This window comes from Drosophila obscura, unplaced genomic scaffold, assembly GCF_018151105.1.
Source record: "Drosophila obscura isolate BZ-5 IFL unplaced genomic scaffold, ASM1815110v1 contig_150, whole genome shotgun sequence".
Classification (NCBI taxonomy): Eukaryota; Metazoa; Arthropoda; class Insecta; order Diptera; family Drosophilidae; genus Drosophila; species Drosophila obscura.
This window is the reverse complement of record NW_024542736.1, coordinates 5,207,686-5,232,442: the sequence shown is the minus strand read 5'-3', so window position 1 is coordinate 5,232,442 and position 24,757 is coordinate 5,207,686. Positions and strand designations below refer to the sequence as shown.

Genomic DNA, 24,757 nt, shown 5'->3' with positions numbered 1-24,757 from the left:
ATCCGACGGCATTTGCCGAGCTCGTCTTGGGGCACTCGGGCCGAGCTCCAGGCCCCCAAAGATCAGTCGCAGTTTGCTCGTCAGCCGCGGTGCCTCGTCGTGTCTCGTACCACAGAACCGATTCGCATCGTCTTCCGATCTGTTCCGAGAGTCTGTCTCAATATCTGTGTGGGTGAAAAAAAAAAAACAGCGAAAGATCAGCTCTGTGCCCGCGATCTGAGTGTGTTTATGAGCTTATGTCGCCACTTGCCGTCGGTGGTTGAATCTGAGATCTGAAGTACATATTTTGTTGCGTTGCGGAGATGAGCGAGAGTCCCGACTCGAATGGCGCCAAGGATCGGGCCAAGCCCGTGGAGACGCTGGTTCTGGCCAATTATGCTCTGAAGGCGGAGCAGAAGCGTGCCGCCGGACAGGGCGGCCGCAAGGAGGATGAGCGCATCACCAGCGCTGTCATGAAGGTCCTCGAGGGCTACGATTGGAATCTGGTACAGGCCTCAGCCAAGTAAGTGATCGACAAAAACGAGGGGAAGGTCTGATATATGCAAATCGATACAGACGGGGTGTCATAGATTCATCCAACAAGTGTTTCGAGGAGAGTCTTTGAGGAGAGTTGACAATTATTATATTTCGATTATACTTGGAAAGATCTTAGTCTTGGATCTCGCAGTAGTCCCGAATGGTGATTTGGGCAGAAAAGCAGGCTTAGTTTTTTTTTTAATCTATATCTTTCCAGGTTCTCTAGACCCAATTTGTGGATGGTATATAAATCGGAGACAGGGATTTTATCGGTGCAGTGTAGGCTGGGAATGGTGAGCTTCCCCTTTTAGCGCCAGTAATTATTCCCTAAAGAGCAGATCGAGTCATCAATGAACCCATTCTGAGCCCATGAATGACTAAGCGCGTACGGCAGGCATACGAGTAGAGTTCTCCCACCTTCGACGATGTGGCTGATTAACACAATTTCTATAATGCATGTATGGGTTTTCTTTTATTTAACTGGATAAACAAATGTTGGCGAACCGCAAAGCAAGAGAGGAAGGAAAAAATAAAGAAAGAGAGCGAGAGCGAGAGAGAGGAGAACGAAACGATAGGGAATCTGTCGGCATATGTAAATAAAATGAATTTACACATTCACACATATTAGACAAACCAACAAATGGATGAACGTGTGTGTGGAGGGGGGAAGCAACAAATTGGCCAAAGGCACAAATAATAGGAAAAGGAAAAAGATACAAGACACAGAGATACAGAGATACAGCAATACAAGCTTCAATAAATGTGTGACGGCGTTGAAAGATACTCGAAAATGTCGAAGAAAACGACGGAGACAAATCAATTCAGGCATAAAAAGCGAATAAATATGTTTTTAGCGTAAAGATGCTAACTGCTAACCAGATAGGGGGGTGCTGGGGTTGTGGGGATACTCGTAGGGTAACCAACCACAAACAGAACGTAAACCCAATCAACTGTACCAAAGCGAACCGAACTGAAGACGGAGCAGAACAGTCTGACTGGCAGGCAGGCACTGCCGTTGACACTTGACAAAAGATGACTAGGAGACGCTGGAGATCGTCAGGTCGTGAGAAAGCCAGCAGCGAAACCGCGGCCTGATCTCTGTGATCCTTGGTTAGTTCCTTCACAAATCTTCATCTGCGTCTTCGTCCTCTGGTGTTTGTCCAGCAATTAGCAAATTTCTGGGACTGTGTGCATCCTCCTACTGGTCTTTTGTGATGCCCTTTCGGAGAGTAACTCGTACTGCAATGAGCAGAGAGCCACGTCCCTCTCAACTTTAAGATAGTGTCATAGATCCTCCTGCTCAAAGATTTATGCAATCATTAGTTTCGAAGATATTCCCTAAAACCTTAAGAGCTCTACAGTTTTATTTTTTTTATCTTTACTCAGCAATCATCGCAACGATAGATCTTCAAGGGTATCTGTATCTTCGGCTCCCTTCTCGGTCTCTCTCTCTCTCTCTGTCGTGTCTGTGTTTGTCAGTTGTTGCCTCGTCGCTTCTTTGTTCTCGTGTTGCTGTTTCTTATCAAACCCCCCACAGGGGGGCCCGCTGATGGCCAGGGACAAACATCCTTGGGGCGAGCATGTATTCCCCTTACCGTTTCTCAGGGGGGGGAGCTGGCCCCTCATTGGAAACTGTGCAGAAAGCGCTGTCAAGAGCACGTGTGTGTTTGCACAAGGATATGGGCGCCATTTTCTTGCCTCTATCTATGCACAGTTTTGTTCTGCTACAGTCCACCCCGCCACGTACCACACCCTTTTTCTCCCCCCCTTTTTCCCGCCCCATAATCACACTAGAAATTGTTTACCTTGCGCTTTATGAGCCTTGTTTATTTCCACTTAAAATCGCTTAAATGCACATCGGCATGTCCCTCCTCCTGCTCTCCTCGCTCTCTATACGGAATTCCCACCCGAATTCCCCCTGTCACCTGGATCTGGATTGAATCTTGTAATTTCTAAAGAATGCTGTAAAAGGAAGGAATTTAATTGCTACACCCTTTTTGAGGGGGCGCAGATGAAAGCAGAAAATGATTTAACATTCCTTTTGAAAAATGAAAATTAAAGGGCGGATGGATGGAAGGATGATGGGATTATTCTTTATAGGTGAGATTTATGAACTATAGAATAGGGAATTTAAAACTCTTCTTTGAAGAGTATAACCAGAATCAGCATAGAGATATGAGACTGAAAAGTTTTAATAGTTCAACTATTTAATATCTTAGATATTAATAAATTTCACAGATTTATGCATCAGCAGAGCTTCCCCTTTAAGTGTCACTTTTTCTTGGAACTCTTTTACAGCTTGTGGATACATTTGCATAACAAAAGCCAAGCCTTATGAATCTGGAAATAGGCGCCATAGAGTAGTCTCCCAGAATAAAGAAGTGGTTATGGAAATACAATTTTTTGCTGGATTTTCCTTGAGCGTTTTCGTAAAGAATTTCTGATTTTTATCATCCCGTTCTTCCACTTTAAGTTAGAACAGATTTCACACTCTTTCCCTTGATCAATCCATCAACCATCCATGCCCCGTATGAAGCGCATAGCAAGTGTCGCCTAAGGCTGAAAATGTGGTTTCTTTTTGCTAATTTTTTATGGCCCCCCCTCTCTCTGGGGTGTCGCATCAGAATTTATATTTCTGTTTGATTTGGTTAAACGAATTTCGAGTGAATCACTTTCGAGAACGAAGCCCAATAAAAATAGGAATAACAAAATGCCGAGCAGCCACTTGAGCAGCCCCTCGCATACCTATAGATACTCGCACTTACAGATACATATTCCCGTGTGTAGTTATAGGAGGGTTTGTTATTAAATAACACATATGTCGCCCCATACTTTGCCGAGGGTTGCCGTATGTTGCATGTTGGAGCAGCCCCTTCCTGCCAACCGCTGTGGAGTCTTATGCGCCGTACTCTATTTGCTCGACGATAAGATATGGGGCAGGAGGAACCGCGTCTCCCTGTCCGACTTTGGCGACGTTATAAATATTTTATTGCTTATCTGGGTGTCCGGCCCGAGGTGTTATCACACCCCACGACCAGGTGGGGAGCTCGGCCTCGGCCCCGGTCCCAGCTCCAGCTCTGATATCACCGAGAGACACTACATAGTTCTTTCCAGGGTGGGATGTTCTTTCTCGGGTATGCGGCGACGAGTCAATTTACATGCGCCCCAACAAGTCATCTCGGCCAGCCTAAACCAACACTCCCCTACACCCCATGTGGGGGGCAGTAGGGAGCTGCAGACTAGAGTAGAGGGTCTAACCACGTGACTCCCTTCCGTGCGGTTAATTGTGGGAGAACCATACGACGTGGGGGTGCGGTACAGTGGAACTGCCCAGAGAAAACTGACAGATTTCTCTATGGATTCCCAATCTGATGATCATCGCAACAGCAGGGAAAAATCCTTGGAAATTAATTCTGTTACAAGTGGATTTTTATTCACTGTGTGAGGAGGATGGTGAGGCTGACAAGAACGACAGATATGTTCCTAGCTGTTGCTGTTCTACATCCTGTCCTTCTCCTATCCCTTACCAACCCATAGATATGCTACCTTCTGGTGACCAACAGGCAAAAGTTTGTGCAGCAGCAGCGGCGGCGCCATCAACGAACTGGGATACACGTGAGGCTTACAAGACAAATATTGATTTTGTTGCTGTTGTTGCCGCTGGTGGTGCCGTTGCTGTTGCTGTGGCACGGTGGGTCCGTGTCCATGTCGCTGCGGTAGCCATAACCACAAATGCCAACCGAAAAGTTTTCAGCCCCCCCACGCGACGACTACTCCTCGCTTAGCATACTTTGGGGGGCTGGCACTTTGTTCGCTGCAGGAATCTGCAGGACCTTCTTCCATTCGAACCCCATTAAGCCCGGGGGAACATTCTCCCCAGAGCTGCTCTTTTGTTGTCATTTTGTAGCGTGGCCCCCTGGTGGGGTGTGGGTGGAGATTTTATGACCAGGTGAACGCGACAATGGCCGAAAAGTTGTCCCGCCATCACCGAATGAGTCACGGCGCGCCATTCATGATGTGCGATGTGAATAAAAGCCAGTTGGGACTGAAGGATTCGTGAGATAAATCTGCAAGGGATTTCCCATATAGGCCGTGAAACTCTTTTGGGAGCAGCCAGCAGAGGGGCCATCAAACTGATGAGCTGCAGTGCAGAGTGTGTTCGGATTTCAGCAGTGGGAAAGTAATCAGGAAAGGGAAACACAACACAAGAGCTTCTTGGAATTATACAATTGTTGCTGATTGTAAATATTTAAAGTACTTTAGCTACCATAAAACGAATGCCCCTTGCGCTACGAATTGCTTTCATTTCTCTGATCAATATTGTTCCATATCCCCTTCAAGGGTATCTGCACTTCTTCACAGCTCTGTGCTTTGTGCTGCTCTGTTCGCTGTTCTCCTTTCCCCTTTTGTGAGTGTTTTGCAAAATATTAAACAACATTTTCGCATAAAATTGAACGCATGTCTGATCCGGTCATAAGCTTTTAGCCCAAGTACAGCTACCAGCAAATCCGTTCGATATGCCATTTCGAAAAGGGTTCAACAGTTCAGGGATTGATGTCCTCTGCCTCCCCCCCCTATCGATGGTGCTGGCAATCCTGTGGCCTGGCTGGGGTTCCGAGGGCAGAAACACCCACGAGATTATGGATGGCTCGGATGCCGACTAACCGGATATCCATTTTCAGCAGTGTTGCTCGATGGCTGCACGGAAAATCACCAGAGGTAAATAGGTGTGGCAAAGCCAAGCAGAGGCGAATTTTCCCACTTCTGAGAGATTACACTAGACTTCATGGGAAGAAACTCGATGATTGTATGGAAATATTCGATGAATTTCATTTGCATTTCGGTGAATCATTCAAATGTATGTATGCACATGGCATTTGTGTGTCTGATATTTGAAGGTGTGCAAACGGTTTGTCTCTTTCGGCTTGGCATGATTCATGGGACACATGGAAAGGGGTGCAATAAATATTTAAATGGTAGCAGAGGCCTTTGTTGGATAGTGTTTGATTCGGGGCCACTTCACGACAATCATCAAATCATCAGGGACATGTCGCCTAGCTGGCTGACATCCTATATAGCCATTGATTGTACCAATGAAGCGACCTTAGACACACCCAGCCAAACACCCATCCACCCAAATACCCATCCACCCGCATATCCACAAACAGGAAAAACAACACCGAAGCGATGCTGGATTCTGCTCTTTCGGTGGAGCTCCCGCCTGGCACTTAAACTGTCGCTCTTCATTGCCAGCCCCCAAGCATCCCATTCCAGCCATGTGGCAACGTTCACGCCTAGTCAGATACTCACATCGTGTTCCTCCCAGCACCCAGGCGGTCAATGGGTGTCCTTTTTCGGCTCCAGCTCTGCCCCGCCACTTCGTTCAAGTGCGGCACAGTCGCCGTGCTGTAAAAATAAATTGACTTGGAAATTGAAAAAAAAAAAAGGAAAGAGGGGAAGTGGCAGAGGCAGAGAGCCAGTGCCAAATGAAATGATAACAGAGAATGGTCCCTGGATGAAGTGGGCCAAGAGTCGGCTTAAAACGAAAGAAAAAGCGAAAGCTTAAAAGCAAACTAGGCTCTGAAGGGTTTCGTTTCCTTTCGGCCCAGTCAGTCAATCCCTAACCTAACCCAAGCCAAAACCCAGATGATTATCTGCTTCCCAGAACTGTTTCAAAGTCAATGCCAATGCGGACTCATTTCCACTCGACAAACAGCCACACAAAAGCTGAGCAAACTCGGATGCAACTCTCACGGTAGCAGCCTTATCGGCTTATCTCGGGGGCTCTCATTCTGATTCCCAATGTTTGACCACCTTTTCGGACTAACTTTTTGTGAGCCAAGACCGCAAAGCAAACAGCCAGCAGGCAGTCTGTCTCCGAGCAACTGCATCCGTTGGATGCATTTCAATGTGCCTCAAATTTGTGTTTGACAAAAGTGTCGTAAAAGAAGAAACGACGCGACGCGGAGTGCGTGGGAAAATGTGTGCCCTGACTGCTGCCTAAGCAAACAAGCTGCTTGGGCTGCTGCTGGTGCTGCTGCTGGTGCTGCTGCTGCTTTGTGGCGGCGGCTGCAATTTGTTTACACGCACTGTATCTGTTAGATACATTTCATATTTGTGAACTTGTGAAAATCGCAGAGACGTCTCCACCTCCACCCGCCTCTGACGCTAATTAGGCGCATTTGTCCCCACATTGACATGCGCTTACAAATTGGAAACGAAAATTATATGAAAATGGGCATGGAAATTTTCGTGGGGCTCTGTTAAAGCTGTAAATATTTGGACTTTACGGGTATTCCCCTCCCCGCCCCTCCCCCAACCAATGCTCATTCCAAATTTAATAACAAAACCCGCTAATGGTCCATGGCAGGGCTGATAAAGAGATGCGCCCACAAAAGCCAACAAAGTACTCGTATCTCTGGAATATGCAAAAACGAAAAATGAAAAAATAAAAAAAAAAAATAAACGATGTACTCGTAATGTAGGAAAAACGAAACAAAATTCTTGGCGGTCTTTGCTCATTTCTCATATTTGCTCGCAAGCCAATGGCCACTTGAAGATATCACTTAATGAGATTTGCGCATCTCCGAATGCAACAACAGGCAGAGAAAATGGCAAGGCAAAAGCCTGCTCTTCGAAGACGAAGCTTGGGATACTCTCAATTGGCTTTTCTAATATTTCAGCTTTCTTTTGTGCGCTGCAATTGCCTTGTCAGAGTCGCAATACCCTCTTTGGCGAGGGTATAATAATGAAGACGTGCTTGAGTTGCCAAGTGCCTGTGGGGGATGCTGCCATTCCTCATGAGGCGGCTGCAGTGTAGGAGGAGGAGGCGGAGGCACTGCAGCATCTCCCAGTACAGCCAAACGAACATCACTTGATTCTGATTAGCGTGCTGTCAAGCGTGAGAGTTGCATCCACAAGCAAACACAGATACAATGGCGTTGGGAAGGAGGAGATGGGATCACGACGCCGACGATACCAACGGCAGATAAGCAGAGCCTCGGGCCGACAATCCTCCCCAAACTCTGATGTCCGCCTGGCGCGTTTTTAATCGCTTAATAAGCCTGGGCTCAAGCAAACCCATAATTAAGTCCAGGCGGGAAGCAGTTCTTCAAGAAGGCAGAGAGAAACTTAGAAGAGCTTTGCACCTAGAAAAGCACAGCCAAAGGATTCATTCATTCCTTAAACCTTTTTTGTAGTTATTTTATATTCCTTTTATGTATTTGCTTGCTCGTTTAAAATGTACGTTGATCAGTCACTGAGTTGAAACTCCGACAGAAAAAACAATAACCATTTATCTATAATTTTGTGAATGCAATAAAGAGATTTTTGGTTCAATGATTTTTACAATCGGATAGGTACATCGAAATGTCCGAGTTCGTGTTGAAAACAGTCTCGCTGAATAGTTCCAGGAATATGCATTTATTCATAAATTCAAATGAAATATCAGAGAAATATATAAATTCACAAAAGGCCATCCAATTTGATTCCAGCAAATAGTCACCCCGGAAAGGTTACTTGGTGAACTATTCCACAATTACCTCGTTCTGGGGATACGAATAAATTCAAAGAATAACCAAATCCAGAAAATTCGAATGGCTTTACTTACATCGAAGGGGCAAAGGCGGTTCAGATTTGATTGAGTGACGAAGAATCCATAAAAGTAATTAAAAATTTCTTTCGATTTGAGATTTTTCAAAGTTCAAAGTTACGTTGTATAGAAATGGCTTATAGCCATTGATGCGCTACCACGACATAGGGCGGACGAGTTATTCGCGGAAAAATAGTGACTTTTTGTCTTCTACATTACTGTGATTTCCGAAACAGGCTTTTTGCGCAGGTCAAATTTTACGGATAAAATATGTGCTATCCGCGTGAAGTAAAGCGGAATTGAAAAATATACTTTATATATTTCCTTGCCTGTTCTACTACATATCCAATTCACTTTCAATGACTTCCATTCGGATGATAATCGCTTGTTGCGAAAATATATTTAAAGTTAAACCGCTTTTAGGAATGTTGGGAATCTTTGAAGTGAGTTTAACAGACCATGAGCCCTCAGGAATTCTTCACATATTTACCCATGTTTGTATGTACGTCTAACGATGTGCAAAACTTGTTCGGTGCCTCTCAGTAGATGCTTTTCAAGGACACAAAAATCATGCTGCATGTTGCACACAAGTAAAAGGAGAATAGAGCACATTTCACACAACTCTTTCTGCATGCGTGTGGAATTATATTTATGTGGAACACTTTGTGTTTTATTTGCTTCGATTTGAGTGCAGAGATTTGGAAAAAACACCTGAGAACATCTGTTTATTGATTCGCTTTGATTGAAAACGGTGTCTGCCTTATATTTTTTTTGTTGTGCTGAGTTGAATTTGTTGTGGCCTGGCAGCCAGGGTGCAGCCAGGCATATCAAATAAACTGCCACAGAGAGTGAGCATTAGCACTCCCCCTCACATACACTCATAGATACGCACACACACATAGAGACAGTCGCTGGCAACTCAATTGAAAGATTTACCTAACAAATCTGTTGCCCTGATCATGTTGACTTAGGATAAATAATTCAATATATGTGTATGTGCGTACATACATGGCTCTATGGTAGTAGATGGCCCTTAAGAAGGGGAATCTCTGGCATTGTACTATGTACGGGGCCTCCCAATCCAGCCCAAGCCCCGCCCCCCTTTGGCACGCCTATCTATTTGATTGAATCTGTGCCTTCATTGTAGTCTTTGGGGCTAGAACATGCTAAATAAAAATGAATAAAGACAATGTGTGAGAGGGTATACACATGCATGTATGTACATATATGTATACTCGATGCAGAGATATATAGGGGGAGTATATCGCAAGAGTATCTGTGCATTGCTATGTACTCGCATGTATGGCATTGTGGCCAAGAAGTTATCATACGCCTCGTCAGTTTTATTTGAATGGGCTCGGATCGAATTTGTTGCACAAAAAGGGAAGTAGAAAAAAAGGAGAGACTGAGGCCTAGAAAACAGGAACAAGATACAAAGAATATTCCTTTATTATATATCTCACTGTCTATCCCCCATAAATATTTAGATATGGATCCAAGTAGTAGGTATTTAAAAGTCGACTAAGGCATATGCAATAAATATGTATTTCTGCCCCTCGATGGAGTGTCAAGCCTTTGGGCAAACACTCAAACAATTCAAATTAAATTTGGAGCAAACAGAATGCTAAAATCGATATCTAAACCGAAATTTCAGCTTTTTTGGAGTATTCTTTCGCTCTCTTCACAACAATGATTTTTGATGATTTTTCCGGACTTTCGTGATTGCTTTTGTTTTCACTTCACTGCCATTTCCCGCTGCGCAGCAAATTCCTCAATCGCAAAAGCAAAACTATATTTTGACTGCAATTTTTGAACTTTTATGGCCTGTGGCCTTGTTTGCTCACGTTTTACTTTATTTCTCTACTTCTACTTCTACTACTCTCTCTCTCTCGCTCTCTCTCTCTGTCTCTCTTTCTCTTTTTAAGCAATTTTATACGCTCTTTTTCGCTTAGCCCATGGGCAAATAAAAGTTTTAATTGCAATTTTCAGTTTGACATTATTCGTTGTTGTTGTGGAAAAGTGTTCTTTCGTGGACGTTCTTTTTGCAATTAATGAAAACTTATTTTCCTGGCCAGCAAGTCACTGCGCACTTGTGCAGCCGCTACAATTTTCCCATGAATTTCCCCGCACATCTCCGATGTCTGATGTCTGATGTCTGATTTCTGTTTTCTGATACTTTTCAAACTCTTGCAGGGCGCCCACGGATCGCAAGAAGGAGCACATCAAGCGTCCGATGAACGCGTTCATGGTCTGGGCCCAGGCAGCGCGTCGCGTCATGTCCAAGCAGTATCCGCATCTACAGAACTCTGAACTTAGCAAATCGCTGGGCAAGTTGTGGAAGTAAGTACATATACCCCGTGCGGAGATGGCGATGGTAGTAGTAGGGACCACGACCACGACCACGACCACTCGAGTCAGAAGGCAGAGCAAGAAACACGCAAAAAGGGAGCGTGCACCACGGTGGTGGGGTGGGGTGGGCAGCACGTCTCTGACAGCGTAAACGCTGGGGCATGAACCACTTGGAAAGTGTCTTTTATAAGCTCCACTTGTCGTTCCTGCGAGTGCCGGGCAAAGATGCAACTTGTAGGGGAAATAAAAGAATAGCAAAGAATAGTGGAGGGAAATCTCTCCTTTAAGGTTGCTACAGGGACAGGGAATTGCATTAGCAGACAGTTGGCAGCCTGCTGAATTTTCAGAAAAATCTAAAATTAGATAAGCCGAAGCCGTACCCTAAGTACCTTTGGAGGCACCCTGCATCCTTACTTTATAGCGCTGTTCGCATTACTTTGCCACTGTGGCTCCCCATATCTGACATCGCTGGATTAATTGAGAACTGTCAGGCCAAAGATTGACCCAATCTGCGCCACAGCGGCGTTGCTTCCACATGCCATACAATATTGTTTGTAATAAAATATTGTTCGTTTCGAAATTAAAATTTCACAGTTGAGCGCGCGGGGCGACACACACAGCCGATAAGAAGTTGAATCTGCCGCTGGCCGATAAGGGGGGCACAGCATAAGCATCCGCCTCGGCTAATTGGGAATGGTCCGGGGCTGGACCAATTTGTAGACCAATAAATAATTCAAAATCGACTGCCAGTGCCACTGACACAGACTGTTTCCCTTTCTGATTCGCAGAAATCTGAAGGATAGCGATAAGAAGCCGTTTATGGAATTCGCCGAGAAGCTGCGCATGACGCACAAGCAGGAGCATCCCGACTACAAGTACCAGCCGCGCCGCAAGAAGGCAAGGGTCATGCCCCAGCAGCAGGGGGAGGGCGTCGCACCCACAGCAGCGACCGGGGCCAACCCTGCCTCGGTTAGGCAGCAGCGGAGCTCCAGTTCGGGGATCTCCTCCAGTGGCCAGCGGCGTGCTGCGAAGGTAAACGGATCCAATCTGTGCTCCACAGCGGGGTCCAGCTCCAGTTCCAACTCCGCCTCCGCCTCCACCTCCACCTCCACCACGGATGTTTTCAGCAACGAGGCCTTCATGAAGTCCCTGAACAGTGCCTGTGCCGCCAGCCTCATGGAGCAGGGCCTCAGTCTAAACAGCGAAATAGGTCTGGACTCGCCCTGCTCGACGGCCAGCTCGCTCTCCTCCCTGACACCGCCGGCCACGCCGTACAGCGGCTCCTCCGCGAAGCCCACTGCAGGAGGAGTCTCCCTGAACAGCTCCAGTCTGCTGCTCCGGCAGCTGAGCGAGCCCAGCAGTAATGGAGTGCACACGGATTACGGGGTCCTGCTGGATGCTGGCCGCGAGTACATAGCCCTGGGCGAAGTCAACTACAGCCAGCAGCAGCAGCAGCAGACGCAGGGGGGCCCGGAAATGGACTTTCTGGAGAACATCAATGGCTATGCAGGCTATGCGAGCAATGGTCGGGGGGTGAACTATCCCGGCTACTCTTACACTGCCGCTGGGGGAGGAGTGGGCCACGGAGTGGGCCTTGGAGTGGGCGATTTCCAAGAGCAGCAGCAGCAGCAGCAGCCCCATCCGCATCCCCATCCGCATGTGGCACAGGCCACAACGAGCGTCAGCGCGTCACAGGCCAGTGGAGCCTTAAATTACAAGTCAGCCACTGACATCGATCCCAAGGAAATTGACCAGTATCTCATGGATCAAATGCTGCCCATGACGCACCATCACTCGCCGCCTTTGAACTCCTCCGCCTCGCTCAGCTCGGCCTGCTCCAGCGCCAGTGCCAGCTCCCAGGCGGTCGTCGAGTGCGCCGCCTACTATGAACAGTTGGGCTACCCCCCCGCACAGAGTCAGAGCACGAACTTTGGCCCCCACCATGCAACATATGTTTCTGGGGCTCCGCCACTCGCCAATCCACATACACATCCCCTCTGCTCTCGGTGTGCCTGACACGCAGCAGGAATTGCAGTCCCATTCGCATCCCCAGCACCAGCAGGAGCAGCACGAGCACCCGCACCAGAATCCATCGCAGCAGCATCATCTTTGGGGCACTTACACTTATGTCAATCCCTAAGATACTTCATTTGCGCATTTGCTGTCCTGCGTTGGAGCTCCCCCTCTTTATGGGTCACTTGAATGTCTTTCGTTTATTGGTTTATTGTCTGTGCAATGTGTTTCTGTGTGTGTGTCTGTGTCTGTGTGTGTGTCTATGTGTGTTTCTGTGTTGAGCTCCGAGGGTCTTTTTGGAAGATTTTGTGCAATTTAAGCTAATCGCTGCGATTTTCCTTTATGGCTGCATTCTCCCCTCATCAATATGCGATTCTGATGGGAATTTATTCTCACAATAGAAATGCGAAAACAAATGCAAGACAATTCCATGGTAAAATTACTTCGATTGCTCATAAAATGTACCTCGAAAGTGATGCATGAAGTTAAATGGCAGAAATAAAATAAATAAATAAATATAGTTTTAGCAAACTCTAAAAATAAAATACATGTAGAACTTAGTGTATACGGAAGTGTATGAAAAATATGAGCAATTAAATATGAAATAGATCTATTAAAATATAATTAATTATGTGAAACGATGGTTTTTTAATTGAACAAAATTTGAAACGATGAATGGAAAAGTAAGTAAAAATTTGTTTAAACAATTTTTCACAGAGAATGAAATCAAGTTTGTATCAATGTTTGGTTAGTCAGGTAATGAAATTTAATTCAATTTCCATGATTTTTCTGGAAAACAAACACGCAATAAAATTTCCCAACTGCTGGGCGTGGCCTGTGACAGTTTCCCCACACTCTGTTCCACTATGTATCTACATCTGAATTCTCCATTTTTGTATCTCCATCTTTCGATATAGCCGTGTGAGCGGCACCTGTAACTGCTGTAAAACCGAAAAATAAATTCCAACGAAATTAACACCCGCCTACCAAAACGAGTACGTATTTGCGAAACCACAAACCAAGATAAAATGGAAAACATACTCATCCGCCGACTGGCGTTAGATACGAGTATTTTGTTCGCTTTTTTTCTCGGCTTAAATTTTTTTATTTAGCACGGCATTTATTTTATTTATTTAAATTTGAGAGAGCTTAAGTTCAATTTGCGCCTGTAACAAGTTGTTGTTAATTGAAGCGCAAACAGGAAAGGAAAACAAAGGCACAGCGAGCAAAATAAATACAGAAAAATTCAGAAAAGCGATGCGAACGATGAAAACGAACATTAGAAAACCAGAAAACCAAACGCGTTGCCAAAATGGACGGCAGCACAAAATGGCGGAGAATAAACAGAAATTTATTTATGTGTACACGCATTAATTTAGAAAGTTGGCCAACAAAAAAATTGCACACAGAGCAAAGTTTTGGTAAGTCAAATTAACACATTTACTGGACTCTTGTGTATTTATTCCCATAATTTATGCACAATATTTATTCAACGGTTTTTTTTTCTTTTCTTTGCTCTCGAGTCACTTTCTCACTAATTATGCAAATTACTTTTGCCGATTGCCAGTCCGATTCTCAGGCTTGGGTCAGAAAAGATTTGCTTGAATTGATTATGACAGTCCGATTTAATTTAGATAGAAAAGTTTTGTAAACACTCAGGAAATAGCACTTAATTTAATTCGATTTTTAAATAATACATCGAATTTCGAAAGCCATGAATAGTGAGAGAAATTAAACCTTCACTTGCCATGAATATTATCAGAATATTATCAGAATATTATCCAATTTCTGTGCAATTCATTTTATTAATAATTTCGTTATAAATTTAATTTTCGTTTAAATTTGGTTTGCGCCAACTCGATAAAAATGTACAAAAAGGCCTGGAGATTAGGTGAGTAATTGAATTAACTCAATTTTGGCTGGCACGTGGCAGTCGGTGAGGCAGCAATCCTCTGGCTCTGGACACGTGGCAAATCGGAGGTTGAGTGGAGTGCAATGAAGCACTAAATGCGAATGTCATTCCTCATTAATTTCAGAGGCGGACGGGCCTAAACAAATGTTATGGCTGCCAAGGACAAGCCAGCAGACTGTTTGTGTGGCTTTGCGGCTCCGTCGGCTTATTTTGGTTTGTTTAAATGTTATTAAAACTAATGACGTTTGCAGCAAACTTTGCCTTTCCTCCTTTCATATGGCTGGTCATGCAACGGGTCGTATGCGTAATGAAATTTCGTTGCCTGGTGCTCTCCGTGTAACTCAATTAATGGCCACAGAGACGACGGGCCCGGCACAAACTTTGGCGATGCGGTCTCACTTTAAATTCACTTATAAGTTGAACTTGTTCCCCTGCTGATCCGACTGTGCAGAGGGGAAATCTCATTACACCAGAGGCTTAGCACCTGAGCGCTTGTCCGAAATGAAATGGTGTCCAAATTGGGCTGCACACGAGATCTGCCTAATGGTCGTTGAAAACTTTTGACCCGCAAATACAGGGAGAGGAATCCACAATTGGAGAAGCGTAGCTCCTCGGAGGAGGTGGCAGTGGATGTGGAGGAGAGGCAGGCAGGCTCATTCTAATAGATGGAGCAGAGGCCTGAGAATAATGGCAGGCATTCCTGCTTCGTGTTTTCTCCTGCAATTTGGTTTTAACGGCAGCAAAATGTGAAAATGTCAGGCACTCAAGCATCTCAAGCACAAGCACACAACAAAAACAAAATAAAAGAAAATAATAATGTGGAACCATTTGAATAAAATATAAGGCGGGAAAAGTTAAATGTGATGCGAAAGCCACAGTCTCACAGTCTGGCGGTGGCTCCTTCTTGCCCTCTGTGCTCTTGAAAATAAATTGAAATTTTGTTTCGTTTTTTAATACCCTTGCAGAGGCCTGCACGCTGAGGGAGACGTTCGAGATGGTGATGGGCATGTTTCAGAGATGAAGTCATAGAAATTTGAACTCGCTGAAAGGATATACAGGAGAATTAAATCTATCGGAAATCCCACAGCCCCGAGTGTGTAAATCTAATCGATATGGTTCGCTAGCTACTTAGTGCAAGGAAACCAGAACTAGAGAGCCGCATAAAGCTTTAATGTTTTAATGTGCCCGCCAGAAAGTATGCTGCAATATTTACGCTAACGTATCGATTACAGCAAAGTTTAGCAAGAAAAAGCGAAAAGAGAAAGCGTGAGCGAGAGCCCCATGCAACTGAAACTAATCAGCAAATCTTCTTGCGACGAAGATGATATTTATTAACAGCTTACGCAAGCGGTCACACTACAAATCTATATATAAGTGCATGGATCCACAGCTGCAGTTAAAAATACTATTAAGCTGTTACTAATTTGGCCGGGTAACGTGACCCAGAAAGAAGGTGCTCTGCTCGTCTTTGATGGCGAAAAAAAAGGGATGATCAACGATGAAGGGATATGTCGGTCCTTTATGTATCTGGCCCGATACAAACACCGTCTTCACAGCTGCCATGAAAAGACGTTAGTCACTAAAGTTCTCAAATCTTACTTGGTTCGACTCACCGGTGGCGGCAGCGGCAGTGGTTCCTTGCTCGTTCACATCGATAAAGGCCTTGTGCACCACATCAGAGATCTTCAAGTTAGGGCCCTGCGCTAGGCTTTTAAAATTGGCACTGTCACTGAACATGGTCTCTAGACCCAGCTGAATTTATTATCAATCGGTTAATTAGCCGCCGTCCAGCTGCCCCTCCATCACATAGTCACCTTCCTCAGGACTGGCACCAGGGAGACATCGAACTCTAGCTTGAATTTGGGCAGCTGCAGCTGCACGTGCTCTGATTTCAACTGCGAACTAATCTCGTTCAGGTCCACTCCACTAAGCTTCTCCTCGAGTGCACCCAGTCCCTGCTCCTCTAAAGGCAGAATGATAAGGAACACAATGTTCGTGCCTTTGTAAGGCATTTCCAATGCCTTGGCCTTCAGAGAGGGCAACTCAGCGTACCTAAAAAACTCCCACTGAAACATGGTATTCGTCTTTACTTTCAACCCATCGTAGGACACAAAATCGTGGTCTTTCGTAATGGCTTCGGAGAACCTGTTTACCCAGTTGGCTTTGAAATAGATCGCATTGATCAGAATGGCGGCAGTGTCAGGGGTGAGTGAGTCGGGGCTAACGAGGTCTTTGATTTGATGATGGGTCTTTGCTTCCACCCAGGAATTGATTCTCTGGGACACTTTCACGCTGTCTCCGAAATTCACATTCTCTGCGGGTGTTTTGAAGTATTTACCCACCAATCCTTGATAGGCCTGAGCAAGCACGAACTTCTCGGCCACGTAGATACGGTTGGCATAGCTGAACTGAGGTTCAAAAATTCCCTTGGGTATTTCTCCCTTGACCAAAAGTTGAGCAAATCCTTGGGCCACCTCGATCTTGTCAGATCCTTCCAGTGAAAGGGTCTTCTTTAGCTCCTCCTCAGTGGTGCCTTCGGAGCCCATGTAGGTCATGGCAAGCGCTGTTCTGATTGACGACGGTGAGAATACGATATTCTGAAGATAATAATAATATTCTGAATTAGCCTTGGCCAGCTCTCCGAACAGCTTTAAGGCAAACATGCTGTCGCCTGCGGAACTGTAGAGAGGAGATACCAAAAAGAGCAGAACGGTGAGCGCGTACATGGATGCTGGGGAGAGGGACAGATCAGAGGATTGGTTAGAGTAATGGCGAGAGCTTTGCTGGTGTGTGGGTCTCCTACCCATCATGATGAAGCTGAATGAATAAGCCGAGTACCGTATTGTTCTTTTATACCCGTAGAATTGTAATTTAATCGTTCTCTGTGACGAGAGGAGCTTCAAGAATGCATAGGGTGGGTGGGTTCGTCTCTGAATCTAAATCTTTATTTTGTAAAATTTGATTGATAATTTCCAACGCAGAGAACGGAGCAATTCTTAGCCTTATCCTGTCTCTTTGCAATCTAGCACAGACCCTTCGCATCGCTTCATAAGTAGTAGAGGAAGGGCAATGGGTGTAGACACAGTTTCATACAAACATATGTGTAAGTACCAATTTAAAGCTAGATGTCTTAGGTAACTGTCAGCGAAAAAAACTAATTTGATTCCTTCGTATAAAAAATGGTTATTAAACATGTGGTGAAGTGATAATTTTTCGAAATTAAGTTGTACCGTGTTGTGTACATAAATTCACTTTAAATGAAAAAAAATATGAAAGGGAGTCACCACAAATACAGAGAAAATAAAAGTTTTTTTTTTATTTTAGGAGCCTTTACTGGCATAAAGCACAAACAAAAATGAGACTTTTCAATGTACTCATAGCACTCAAAAAATAAAACAAATAATTTTTATACCCGTACTCAAAAAAGTGTTAAGGGGTATATTAGATTTGTGGTAAAAGTGGATGTGTGTAACGCAGAGAAGGAAACGTTTCCGACCCCATAAAGTATATATATTCTTGATCAGCATCAATAGCCGAGTCGATAGAGCTATGTCTGTCTGTCCGTCTGTCCGTCTGTTCGTCTTGTTGGTCGGCTGGATCTCAGAGACTATAAGAGCTAGGGCAACCAAATTTGGTTTCCAGACTCATGTGATATCACACTGCTACAAGTGTATGACAAAATTTCGCCCACACAAAGAACGAAAATCTGTGGCAGGCACATTTTTAAAGATACGATCAAACTGAAAGCGCAGTATCGTAGAGAATGACCATATCTACCAGATTGCCGAATCTGAATCAGATCGGATTATAATTATTGACAGAATGAAGAAATTAATTTTCGGTTGCTTCCCCCGCCTACTTCAGACAGAGATCCGCTATTCATTCTCTTTCTCGCTCGCACACACTGCCTCGTCATGTACGCGAGCGCCCTCTAGTGGAGGTGTTATAGAATCTAAATGGTACATGTGTAATCTACATGTTAGTATATGTTAGATGTAGATGCAAATGTAGCAAAAAAATGTAAAATGTAAAATTTTTTTGTTTAATTTTAAAATTTTAAGAAATCATAAGCTAAAATATGTATATACTGACTGAGTACAGGTATAAGTAGAGTCGCGACTCACACGTTCCTTCTCGTTTTTTTTCGAATCATTTTTATTATGCTCACAGCTTCTAAACCAAATCCGGTTTTTGCTCATTATAAGCACAAAAACTAATATGACTGACAATACTCAGATCAGTAGCATTCGCTTACTGTTCAAGTGCCCTTCCCCTATATATTCCCTCGTCACATTGCCAGGCTCGCAGAGCTTTATGCAACTGAAACTAATCAGCAAATCTTCTTGCGACTAAGATGATATTTATTAACAGCTTACGCAAGCGGTCACACTACAAATCTATATATAAGTGCATGGATCCACAGCTGCAGTTAAAAATACTATTAAGCTGTTACTAATTTGGCCGGGTAACGTGACCCAGAAAGAAGGTGCTCTGCTCGTCTTTGATGGCGAAAAAAAAGGGATGATCAACGATGAAATTATATGTCGGCCCGTCATATAACCAGCTCGATTTTACCACCATCTTCACAGCTGCCATGAATAGACGTCAGTCACTAAAGTTCTCAAATCGTTACTGGGTTCGACTCACTGGTGGCGGCAGCGGCAGTGGTTCCTTGCTCGTTCACATCGATAAAGGCCTTGTGCACCACATCAGAGATCTTCAAGTTAGGGCCCTGGGCAAGGCTTTTAAAATTGGCTCTGTCACTGAACATGGTCTCTAGACCCAGCTGAATGAATTATCAATCGGTTAATTAACCGCAGTCCAGCTGCCCCTCCATCACATAGTCACCTTCCTCAGGACTGGCACCAGGGAGACATCGAACTCTAGCTTGAATTTGGGCAGCTGTACCTGCACGAGCTCTGATTTCAACTGCGAACTAATCTCGTTCAGGTCCACTCCACTAAGCTTCTCCTCGAGTGCACTCAGTCCCTGCTCCTCTAAAGGCAGAATGATAAGAAACACAATGTTTGTGTTTTCGTAGGTCATTTCTAATGCCTTGGCCTTCAGAGAGGGCAACTCGGCGTACCTAAAAAACTCCCTCTGATACATGGTGCTCGTCTTCACCCTCACCCCATCGTAGGACACAAAGTCTTGTAGCTTCGTATTGGACTCAATGAAATCCTTTACCCAATGGGCATTGAAATAGATCGCATTGATCAGAATGGCGGCAGTGTCAGGGGTGAGTGAGTCGGGGCTAACGAGGTCTTTGATTAGATGATGGGTCTTCTCTTCCACCCAGGAATTGATTTTCTGGGACACTTTCACGCTGTCTCCGAAATTTACATTCTCGGCGGGTGCGTTGAAGTATTTACCCACCAATCCTTGATAGGCCTGATCAAGCACGAACTTTTCGGCCACGTAGATACGGTTGGCATAGCTGAACTGAGATTGAAACCTTCCCTCGGGAATAATCGGGTTTTGTCCCTTAGCCAAAAGCTGAGCAAATCCTTGGGCCACCTCGTTCTTGTCGGCTCCTTCCAGTGAAAGGGTCTTCTTTAGCTCCTCCTCAGTGGTGCCTTCGGAGCCCATGTAGGCCATGGCAAGCGCTGTTCTGATTGACGACGGTGAGAATACGATATTCTGAAGAGAATTTGCCTTGGCCAGCTCTCCGAACAGCTTTAAGGCAAACATGCTGTCGCCTGCGGAACTGTAGTGAGGAGATCCCAAAAAGAGCAGAACGGTGAGCGCGTACATGGATGCTGGGGAGAGGGACAGATCAGAGGATTGGTTAGAGTAATGGCGAGAGCTTTGCTGGTGTGTGGGTCTCCTACCCATCATGATGAAGCTGAATGAATAAGCCGAGTACCGTATTGTTCTTTTATACCCGTAGAATTGTAATTTAATCGTTCCCTGTGACGAGAGGAGCTTCAAGAATGCATCGGGTGTGTGGATGGCCATCCATCCTAGTTCTTATTATGAAGCTATTTTTCGGAAACTTTGCACAGACCCTTCGCGTCGCTGCATACTGTACATATTCTCACCTCATGTGGCCCGGCCTGCAGACCATTATGCAACTAAAACTAATCAGCAAATCTAATTGGGATTGGCCTAGACGCCGGATGACATTTAGTTGTTTCATGCCTGAAAATAGGGGCACGGCACACAATATGTTAGCGCACTGATTTAATGAGTACATCAATTTACACATCAATCAAAGAATTTTAGAGAGGGAACGCCGTTTTTTTTTATGTTGCAGTGAGAGGTGGAGAGACAGGGAGCAAGAGGGAGCTAAAATTCACTTTTGGACTGACGCCCGCGCAATTCTGTCATCAATCAGCGTCAGCCAAATGCTGCTTATCATATTGCCAGTAGACGAAAAACGCTTGCCACTGCATCAAATTGATATTTGTCAATACTTTTTTTTTTGCTGCTCCTGATTCTCCTCCCCCCTTGATACTCTTGCGTCTGGTGTGGATGCTCCGGATATTTTTGTTGCTGCTGCTGCTGCTGTGATAAATGTCATCTGACATGACAAAATATGCTCTCTCTGCGGCTGTACAACGACGTGACAAATGTCGTCAGGCTCCCTGCCGACATGGTGGAACATTACCTAAAAATAAATTGTCGAATAAATTGAATTAAAAATTCGTGCGGTAAAGTGAAAATGGGCTAGTATTCCTAGTCAAAGCTAAGAGAGAGATCCACAATGAAGACTTAACCTAACGTTTCCCATTTTTTATACGCATATAAAAAAAATAACTATCCTTAAGTTTTATTTGGTCTACAAAATAGGTTTTAAAATTATGAAAAAAATGTCAAAAAAATGCGGAAGAAATCGTCTCCAAAATAGAGAGCGAAGCACTTCCAGCATTCGGAATTTGTGCAGTGTATCCATCTGGCAGGGCACTCCACTCCACTCCCCTCCCACAAAGGTTGTCAGGTAGGTGTTCATCCTTCGGTGCTGTGCCAAGTGCTTCCTTAAGTAAATCAAATATTTGTCAATATTCTATCTCCGTTGAGCTGTGCTCACAGCTAATATTTGCTCCGTTGAAGACCCAATTCCATCCAAAGCGCAACTATCAACGAAGCTGAAGGACAACTTTAATGTACACAGCTCTGCCATTAATAGAGGCTCCTCTGAGTCCCGGAGCTGTGGAATGTAGATACAACTATCAACAGAAGGGGGAGGAATCGTGTTGGGCTCTTGAGCCACTTGCAGTTGCTACTTTGGCAGCTTCTTTGCCACGATACGAGCTCCCCCATCTGCGGGTATGGGTATCTGCCAGCTTGTTTTCAATTATCAGACATTACAGTTAGATACACACATGGATGCCCATACCCCCATGAACTTGTATGTGTGAACGAACACTGAGGAAACTTTTTATGAACACGTCTACATTTTACATTCATGGATAGCAAGAGGCAGGTGGATAGGGGGGCGGTCTATGCTACATATAACTGAGTATATCTCCCACACACACATCCACTCACTCACTCACTCACATGGCTGATTAGCAACGACACAACTAACCCCCTGAGGCCTACAGATGTGTGAAAGGAAATTGAAATTACCTTTTCATCCTACACTCCACTCCACTCCACTCCTATCCACTCTTTCCTTTCTTTCCGTAGTGAACAAGTTTCCAAGTTTTAATTAACCCAATGTGTCGCTCTTCCTGCTTTGCGCCAACAATTATCATACGAGTACGAGCATACCCAATCCCAATATGCTCCACCAAACGGCGCTGACAGTCAGCAGTTTTTAATTGACTTTACGAGGCGCTGGGGCGTGGCAGCGGCAACATAAATTAGAGCCTAAAAATAGCCACGATTTGTGGAAATCTTTGTGGTTGCCTTTGATTTTAGACAAGAGCCTTGGAAATTGCATAGGCAACAGCCGGATGAAGTTCGTGGAAAATGTACTTTGGCTATGTGAATGAGTTGGTAGTGCTTGGGGATGTGTGCTTAGTGTGAAACTTTTGTTCTTCTGAAAAGTATAAACTATACCCGCAAGTCTACAACTACAAAACGAAAGATAATTAAAAGAGTTTCCCTCAATAAACTACTGATCTGATTTCCCGGAATGTTTTCCTTTCAATTATATCAACTACAATTTTTGGAAATAACAGCTAGGCTAGTTAGTTAGTTTAAGCTGAATTTGGAGAGCAAATTTAATGCACCCCCAGGGATAATTTCTCCCAAAACGTATCCTTCTCTTTTCTCCCAAAAATTCCAGGAATACGTCTTCCCATTTAATGAGAGAGAAACTTTTCGTTCCTCTATCTTTTATAGTTTCGCCTTAATTTCTATATTTTTTTTTTGGCTCTACAAAGTTTTGTAATGTGTGAAATTTGGTGCCTGCCACAATTCTGCTTTTTGTTGTCGCTTGTGGCGCCTCGAAAGTCTTTTGTCTGCGGTTTCTTGCAATGTGTGTGTTTGTGTGGGGGGTGTGGTTGGGTGGGCGGCGTATGAAAGCCGCTTGGAGCGTCTTAATTAGCTAATGGCTGCCTTGCTACTCGTCCTTGCAAGGCACGCAAAAGAGCTTAGACTGCTTTCCAGCTCAAACTCAATTTGCCACGTAACAAATTGCCCTGATTGGCATGCAACAAAAAAAAAGTGGCTCCCAACCAGAGCTCTGCAGAGCCGCCTTCACCTTCGCCGTTGCCTCTCTGCATTTTGGATGGTAATGCAGGCGGGCAGCCAGATAGCTTTTCTGTTTCTTTTGACAGGCCTTAATGCATTTTAAGAGGACTTGCGGAGAATGAAATTTTAATGCTGCATAGCCTCTCCTACTCCTGCTGCACTAATCAATTCGATGCAATTTGTGGCATGTCCAAGGTCGGGTTCATGCCCTTGTCCATTTGCCGTACCTAGGATCCGGGGAACCATCTGCTAAAAGTACACTTAATGCTTTATGTAAATTTGTGCTCTCGACTGGCCCCTGGAAGCGACTTTTAATATGAAGCCACACAAACATTTCGCTGCTCTGTGGTTTTTGTCCATGCGTATGTATATCTGTTGGCTTTTATGTAAATGGCTGGCTGGCTGGCTGGCTGGCCAACAGTGCGTATGATGTACACATAAAATGTTTACGAGTGCCGTAATAAAATCAAATCAAAATTTAATGCTTATACAAGACAGGAGTGGAGTGGAATGTAGAGCTCTGTTGGTCAGCAAGAGGAGAGCCTTTTATGCCTTTGCATCCATCAAAATGTCAAATGAACACACACACACACCCAAACACTGAAAATAATACAAACACAGGGTTGGCTGACCATATGGATCCATATCCTCGACCAAGCATCCCTAAAACATTACGTACTTTTGTTTGCATACCAGTCCCGATCCCGCCTCCGCCCCGTCTTTTGATTTCACAGGAGCATCAATCAGATCAGGCTGCAGTCGGGAAATGGGCAAATGAATGCCAGTCCAGGATTTACGCCTGGCGCCTGGGAAAAGTTTCTCCTAATCCGTTTTACGTGCCTGCCATGAATATCCCAAGGCCACGTCTCGACTCCACTTCATTTACCGCTCTGGTCGAGCATAAGAAATGAATTTACTTATCTGTAAGGGAAAATACATCTTTGCTGTCCCGACTGTCCCCCTACCCCCTACCAACATCATTCATCTTCCGTTGGTGAGTTTCTCTTCCGGCATAAGTCATCATCAAAAATCACAAAAATATACAATTCTCTTTCACTTAATCTATGTAAATGCAAGAGGGCTTAGGAGACTTGTTTCAAGCCATAGCTCGACCCAATTATCACACACAATTTAAGTATAAAACAAAAACCTTTTAAACTGACCTGATGAAAAGCTTAGCAAAATTAAAGTTCCAAATTGGCTTAGGAGCTGAAGTAATTAATTTAATGATTTAAGTCCGAAAGCGGCTAGGGATTTCAATGTGTGAAATGGCTAAGTAAAATGTATGTACATACATATGTATGCATGTATTGCATGATTGTTTTGTACAGCGGCATTAAAGGAAGAGAATTGTTCAATATTTGTGAATAAATAATCAGATTATTTAACATTTACTGATTACTGAAAGCTGATTTATCAGCTGGTGCTGCTGCCAACATATCAAAGGAGTGTGGGCATGCAAACTTTTCTCAAATTCCATTAAGATTCTCGACCAGCCTCGGAAAATACTTGGAAGAATGTATAGAATTATCCATAGAAGTTTCAGGGTTAACATTGAACTTTTGCGGCGGAAATAATTTAGCTGGCCTTGAGGTCGGGCGCAAGAGTTTTTCGCTCCTTAAGAGCCTAGCGGTGATTTCAGCCCCGTGCCGCCCGCCCACCGCCCACTTTATACGCTCATCGCCAAGTCAATCAAGTTTTAATGATGCCACAATAAAGCCACCCCCCACCCG

General features: G+C 44.5%; 2 protein-coding genes and 1 long non-coding RNA gene across 3 annotated transcripts; 2 read left to right on the top strand and 1 right to left on the bottom strand.

Annotated features, from left to right (window-relative positions):
* Positions 1-150: 150 nt before the first annotated feature.
* LOC111068269 (transcription factor Sox-9-B) lies at positions 151-12,932 on the top strand. Its single transcript, XM_022357644.2, has 3 exons — positions 151-502; positions 10,301-10,447; positions 11,245-12,932. Exons 1-3 carry the CDS (start codon positions 303-305, stop codon positions 12,470-12,472), a joined length of 1,575 nt encoding a protein of 524 aa, XP_022213336.2. The 5' UTR covers positions 151-302; the 3' UTR covers positions 12,473-12,932.
* Positions 12,933-13,213: 281 nt separating this feature from the next.
* Positions 13,214-15,223, top strand: LOC111069385. The gene is made up of 3 exons (XR_005967474.1): positions 13,214-13,890; positions 14,348-14,594; positions 14,740-15,223. It is a non-coding gene; the product is annotated as an uncharacterized LOC111069385 (long non-coding RNA).
* Positions 15,224-15,686: 463 nt separating this feature from the next.
* On the bottom strand, positions 15,687-20,284 carry LOC111067338. Its single transcript, XM_041591761.1, has 9 exons — positions 20,248-20,284; positions 19,230-20,140; positions 19,029-19,167; positions 18,835-18,970; positions 18,506-18,551; positions 17,185-17,278; positions 16,196-17,112; positions 15,995-16,133; positions 15,687-15,937 (listed from the first exon to the last, which is right to left on the bottom strand). The coding sequence occupies exons 2-9, from the start codon at positions 20,133-20,135 to the stop codon at positions 15,801-15,803; spliced, it is 2,514 nt and encodes an 837-aa protein (XP_041447695.1). The 5' UTR covers positions 20,136-20,140; positions 20,248-20,284; the 3' UTR covers positions 15,687-15,800.
* Positions 20,285-24,757: the final 4,473 nt, after the last annotated feature.

What these genes read in the sequence shown, in the direction of transcription:
- LOC111067338 (XM_041591761.1), bottom strand. Translation starts at nt 20,135, where the DNA reads ATGTACGCGCTCACCGTTCTGCTCTTTTTGGGATCTCCTCACTACAGT. An exon ending in TGGTGCCAGTCCTGAGGAAG is followed by an intron (nt 19,168 to 19,229) that starts GTGACTATGTGA and finishes TAATTCATTCAG; the next exon opens with CTGGGTCTAGAGACCATGTT. An exon ending in CACTGCCGCTGCCGCCACCA is followed by an intron (nt 18,971 to 19,028) that starts GTGAGTCGAACC and finishes TATTCATGGCAG; the next exon opens with CTGTGAAGATGGTGGTAAAA.
- LOC111068269 (XM_022357644.2), top strand. Translation starts at nt 303, where the DNA reads ATGAGCGAGAGTCCCGACTCGAATGGCGCCAAGGATCGGGCCAAGCCC. An exon ending in CTGGTACAGGCCTCAGCCAA is followed by an intron (nt 503 to 10,300) that starts GTAAGTGATCGA and finishes AAACTCTTGCAG; the next exon opens with GGCGCCCACGGATCGCAAGA. An exon ending in TCGCTGGGCAAGTTGTGGAA is followed by an intron (nt 10,448 to 11,244) that starts GTAAGTACATAT and finishes TCTGATTCGCAG; the next exon opens with AAATCTGAAGGATAGCGATA.